This window comes from Vigna unguiculata, chromosome 1 (assembly GCF_004118075.2).
Source record: "Vigna unguiculata cultivar IT97K-499-35 chromosome 1, ASM411807v1, whole genome shotgun sequence".
Lineage (NCBI taxonomy): Eukaryota > Viridiplantae > Streptophyta > Magnoliopsida > Fabales > Fabaceae > Vigna > Vigna unguiculata.
Window position 1 is genome coordinate 1,669,903 of NC_040279.1, and position 5,756 is coordinate 1,675,658.

Genomic DNA, 5,756 nt, shown 5'->3' on the forward strand with positions numbered 1-5,756 from the left:
GGTGTCGTGTAACCAACTCATTATTTTGTACTATGTTGTCTTATGGAAAACATCAAACATAAGTATGATAATTGGATGTAGAATCATAAATATTTTTACACTAACTATTTTTAGCATATCACAATGATGTTTCAAACATTGAATAACTATAAAGCCTATAATGATAATAAATTAGTATAAATTTGTAACATTCTTTAAAATATATTGTTATTAAAAAAAATATTAACATGTTTGTTTTCTATATTTATAATAATGATTTATTATTTTTTATTTAATGTAGTTCTAAAAAAAAGAAAATAAATATATGAAAAGAATTAATGATTATATTAGATACGTCAATTCATCATCTTTTAAGTAACAATAAATTAATAAAAAAAATCTCAATAAACTAAAAAAAAACATAAAGGACCACTTTAAATTATATAAAAAAAAATCGAATCGTTTTCAAAAAAAATCTTTAACAACCCATGTTGTTTTGCATCATAATTTTTGTTGTCAGGTGTTGTGCAACGATTGATCCGTCGCAAGCGTTCCCTCACAGCTGTGTGACGTTGCAGGTTCCTTCTATCGTCATCACAAATTGTTTCACTGTTTTCGTTTCCTTCGTCAAACTCGTACGGACGAGTATTCCGCTGAATCAATACCTCGTTGGTTTCAGAGACAGCCACCTTCGGATCTGAGACGAGCGAGACCAGAACGTTTCGCTTCCTTTGATTTTGTCTTCCGCTTCGTACTTTCCTATTCTCAGCTTCCACATTTTCTTCTTCTTCGCATTCTTTTTGTTGGGAGTTTCGTTCCTCTGCGTCTGACCAGTGATTCGCTACAATGAGGAAGAAGCTCGACACCCGTTTCCCCGCTGTAAGTAAAAATTCGTTTTTTAGCTATCAAAGTTTATTCTTTGCGTGTAACTCTACTGTTTGGGGTCTCGGAAAACTGTGGAAAGTGAAAGGAATGTTTTTTCGACTTTCATTGAGTGTTTCTCATTTGGGTTTATGGTTATTGGGAGTTTCTGGAACGGGGGAAGGGGGTTGAATTAATTGGGTAAACTGTAATTCAGTGTAATTTCTGGGAATTTCTTTGTTTGTAGTTGATAATTGGATTTTGTAATTAGTACTCTTCGAGTTGGAGTTTTGGGGTATGTGGCGGAGTTTAATACTTGGAGGAAGAGTTGTGCCAAGTTTAATTTCTAGGAAGTTGTTTGTTTGTGGTTGGTAATTTAGTATACTTTGAGTTGGAGTTCTGGGCATGTGGTCGTGTTTAATACTAGGAGGGAGAGTTTTGTCGATTGTAATACTCCTACACGACTTGAGCAGAATTGTCTCTTGTGGAGAATGCCTGTGGCGGCGTACTAAAACTAGGTTTATAGTTATTAGGGTGATTTAGAGATTTGTAATGCTAATTTTGGGTGCTTGGCGTAGTTTGGGTTATGTGAGTTTAGTTAGTGATGGATGCGTGAGTTGAGACTGTTGTGGAGATTTATGATGATAAGTTCATTTCATGTGTTGTGGGTTTGGATTTGATGGTTGTAATGAATTGTTCTTATGAAGCTGAAATTTACTACCTTTTTTTGTGAATCTGTGATGGAATGGGTTTAGAAATATGATAGTTTCTTTGATGATTTTGCTGAAGCAAAGATATTGGAATTATATAGACTGTAAAGTATATTTGTACACATGTACAGGAACATGATTTTTTTCTTCAAGTTTATACTCTATTTATAGGTTAATGATAGTCCTTGGATATGTTCTTTATAATCATAACGACTTGAAGTGCTCTGGGAGATTTATCTAAATGGTTATGCCTTTTATTGTTTTCTGCTACCATGTATTTGCTGTTTTATGTATCAATTCTCAGATTAGGTGACGAGTACATCATAGCAACATGGTACTTTGACCTTCCCTTGCTTCTTGTCCTTACATGATTTTCCTCGCTTCTTGTACCCTTTATTTTGTTAGGTAGCTGACAGAGATTCCAATCTCCATATCACAAAATTTGAAGCATGCAGAAGGGGAAGGGGATGGGGTGGGAATTAGACTCTATGTGATAGGAACTAAGTTTTCAGTTGAACCATAATTCTCTTAACAAATTGGAGTGTTATTCAGATTCAATTCTTCCACTTTTCTGTTCCATTATTTAATTTAAGGAAAGAGATATTTTGAAAGAATGCTTTATCTGATGGGAACTATAATTTTCAGGCTCGGATAAAGAAGATAATGCAAGCAGATGAGGATGTCGGAAAGATAGCATTGGCAGTTCCTGTTTTAGTATGTAAGTTGTTTTTACATACTACCTAGTCAGTACCTTGCTACAGCTTCGTCATTTTCCTCATTGTTGATGTCACTCTTGGCTTTTTTACAGCTAAAGCTCTGGAGTTATTCTTGCAAGATCTCTGTGACCGCACTTATGAAATAACTCTTCAGAGAGGAGCAAAAACCATGAATGCATTGCATTTGTAAGTCATTGAATGTTTTTGTTTAAAGTTGCTTCTACTTCAATGAACCTTTTGGACGGAAGTGTGTTATTTGTGGGCATTTTACCCTGTGCTGAAATTTATGTTAAACGCCTAAGGTAGCAATTCCTAGTTCTTATCACTTGGTTAAAGATGGTCAAGTTCCATTTTACGTATGATAAAATCATACTATATGTTCATATATCTCTTAACTCATTTCATGTGATAATTTATTGATTTTGATAACTCCATTGAATCTGCTTTTTGGTTGGAAAAAGTCAATTAACTCGATCCTTTTTCTTTCCAGTTTCTCCATCAGAATTACATCTTGAGTATATAGCAAGTCTAGTCTAACCAGTGGAAAATGTAAATTGCAGGAAACATTGTGTACAAAGCTATAACGTCTTCGACTTTCTGAGAGACATTGTCAGCAGGGTTCCTGACTATGGGCATGGACATGGCCATTCCGAGGCCGGAGCCGATGACCGTGCCCTTTCAAAGAGAAGGTTTGAAGTTCAGTAACCGTTACTTTTTCCTTATAGTGTCTGATTTAAGTTAAATCATTTAACCATCCATATTAGCAATTGATACATTTAAGAATGCTATACCTATCAGGAAAGCTGCTGGTGTTGAGGGCAATGAGAGTGATGAAGAGGCCAAGAGGAGTAAGATGGTAATTGCATTTTCATGAAAATCCATGATAATATATACATAATTATATTTCTCAAATAATGGTAAAGTGTCACACACACCGACAATGGCGCAAAATTCGTTACATTTATACTGTCTCATAACTCCTTGCAGGAAATGACTTTTGTTAATTCTGCCATTGAATTATATGTAGCTACCATGTTGAAGTTCCACTTCATTCTAAATCTTTTTAATGTTTAAAGCAAAAGCATGTGTTATCAAGTGGATACTTTTGTTTTGCTTTGTTTTTAGAGTAACATTTTTCATTAGAAGTTGTTGTTGTTAGGAAGGGAAATTGTCTTGTGTGTAAAACGGCCTAATCTTAGACTCTATTGTTTTGGCCAATAACATTTTTTGTGTTCATCACAGCGCGAGTTGGGCCACGCCGGCACTCCTGGTAGAGGAAGAGGCCGAGGAAGAGGAAGAGGCCGTGGCCGAGGGGCTCGACCGGTTGAAAGAGACATCAGTGATCAGCAGGTTGAATCTGAGCCTTGCTCCTCTATTCAACAAATTAGCAATGATATTCCTAACACAAGTCTGCCAATAGATAATGGTGTGCAATCCAAGGAGGATTCAAAGGAGACTTCTGCAGTTCATGAGGAAAGTGCTCAATCTTTCCGTAACATTGATCTGAATGCTAACATAAACGAAAATGAAGACAAAAATGCTGGTGCAGCTGTTGAAGCTTCATTGCCTGAGCCTTCTGACATGGACATTAAACATGAAGTTCCAGGTTGGTCCCTATCCGATGTCGACAAGATGGCCATTGACACTATGCAATTGGCAACCCTTGGAAGTAGACTAGAAGAGGATGATGAAGATTATGATGAGGAAGGGTGAATAACATGCACCATTTGAAGAATAACCACTTACTACTACAACTATGATCACTATCTTCTAGTAATCACTGTATGTGTCCCATGCTAATGTGATGATGACCCCTTTATGATGATCCTTCTCTTTTTCTGTTCTGGTATGTATCTGATCTCGTGTAGCAGATGTAGATTTTTTTTTTCTTAATTGTAATGCTAGCATCATCATGCACTTTTAGGATTTAAATGAATGTTCTTAGTTGACAACCACAGTGCTAGTTCAGGATCAAACACTTGGTATATCTGAGTTAGTAGTTGATTTCTTTATGTTGGATTGTTCAAGATATTTGTTAACTGATAGAATAGTTTTCTAGTTTTTGTTCTTCAATTGGAGAGAAGTATCTCAATGGATGTCAACTACATCAAAAAGCAATGAAAGAGTCATAATTATCAAATTGCTGGAGAATATTAATTTTACTTTGGGTATGTTTGTAACTTAGTTTTGGAGGGTAAAGTTTTCATTTCTTGTAGATATACTGTTTTAATTAGCATAAACTTAATGTTATAATCTCTTGTTTTTCTATAAACATCACAACTCAAGAGAAAAAAACAAAGTTATGTTCCTTTCCTTTTTTTGCCTTCAAAGTGTTAGGTCTTGAGCCTTAGGCCTTGTTTGCCTTCAAAAAAACCCTTGGAATTCAGAGTTTATTGCTTTTTGTCAAATTTACAAAACACCACTAAGGAAGGGATGATATGGTAAGTTTATTGCTAATTTGTCAATTAAAATGTTAATAAAAATACTTATGGCATCTTTACTTTCATGATTATCTTCTATCAATTAATGAAAGAGATTAAATTAAAAAATTGTCATACAAAAAATTCATCCCCATATCCATATTCAAATCTAACGGGTATCAAAATTTTGTTTCATTCCCACCAAATAACGAGTATATTCTCATACCCATATCTGTTTTTTAATTATTTCAATATTAATAATTAATTTTTATAAAATAATAAAAAATTACTTTAAGAACAACATAATATTATCAAATATTCAATATTAAGAGGATGGTTGTTTATTCGATATCAAATATTTAGAAAAAAATTATAATTGCATATATTTCAAATTAAAATACTAAATAAAATTTTATGAAAACCAAAACATTTATTAAATTTTCAAATATTAATGAATTGATAAAATTTAAAAATATTTTATAAAATATATAAAAGAAAAATAAATATTCAAATTAAAATATATTTTAAATGTATATTTATTTCAATTCTTTAAATTCTAATGATTATATTTTTTATACATTAATAAAAATGATAATACATCACTTAAAAAACAAGTATTAAACTAATAATAGCAATCTTGTATCTTTTGAAATTTAATACATGTTGGATGGTGATAAAAAAAAATCATGACAATTACATTAACTTTTAAATTATAATAAATAAAATTTATTTATACAATTGTAGTGATAAAATTACAGCAAGATTATAATGAGTTAGAAAATAGAAAATAATTATAAAAAATATATCGAAATAGTATTCTACATGATAAAAATAAACAAATAAAAATATTAAAAAATTATCAAACGTGTGTCTTAGAAACAATTTGAGAGACTATTAAATGAAATTGCACAAAGGACCTTAAAGATCTAAGAAAACTTTTCAGATATCAACATAATCAATGGTTGAGAAATAACAAAAATTATTTTAGCAAAACAAATTTGTTCTTCAAATGAAACAAGAATTAATAATTATAGAGTAAATAAGATAAATTTTTTATGTTACCTAGTAAA

The 5,756-nt window shown here is 32.1% G+C and overlaps 1 protein-coding gene across 1 annotated transcript; it reads left to right on the top strand.

Moving 5' to 3' along the window:
- The first annotated feature begins 502 nt into the window (after positions 1-502).
- On the top strand, positions 503-4,437 carry LOC114166223 (dr1-associated corepressor homolog). The gene is made up of 6 exons (XM_028050960.1): positions 503-858; positions 2,196-2,268; positions 2,359-2,452; positions 2,827-2,955; positions 3,065-3,122; positions 3,509-4,437. The coding sequence occupies exons 1-6, from the start codon at positions 826-828 to the stop codon at positions 3,977-3,979; spliced, it is 858 nt and encodes a 285-aa protein (XP_027906761.1). The 5' UTR covers positions 503-825; the 3' UTR covers positions 3,980-4,437.
- The last annotated feature ends 1,319 nt before the right edge of the window (positions 4,438-5,756 follow it).

Bases quoted from the DNA above. Each gene is read 5' to 3' on its own strand.
- LOC114166223 (XM_028050960.1), top strand. From the start codon at position 826: ATGAGGAAGAAGCTCGACACCCGTTTCCCCGCT. The intron at 2,453-2,826 runs GTAAGTCATTGA...TGTAAATTGCAG, and splicing joins ACCATGAATGCATTGCATTT to GAAACATTGTGTACAAAGCT. The intron at 3,123-3,508 runs GTAATTGCATTT...TGTTCATCACAG, and splicing joins AGGCCAAGAGGAGTAAGATG to CGCGAGTTGGGCCACGCCGG.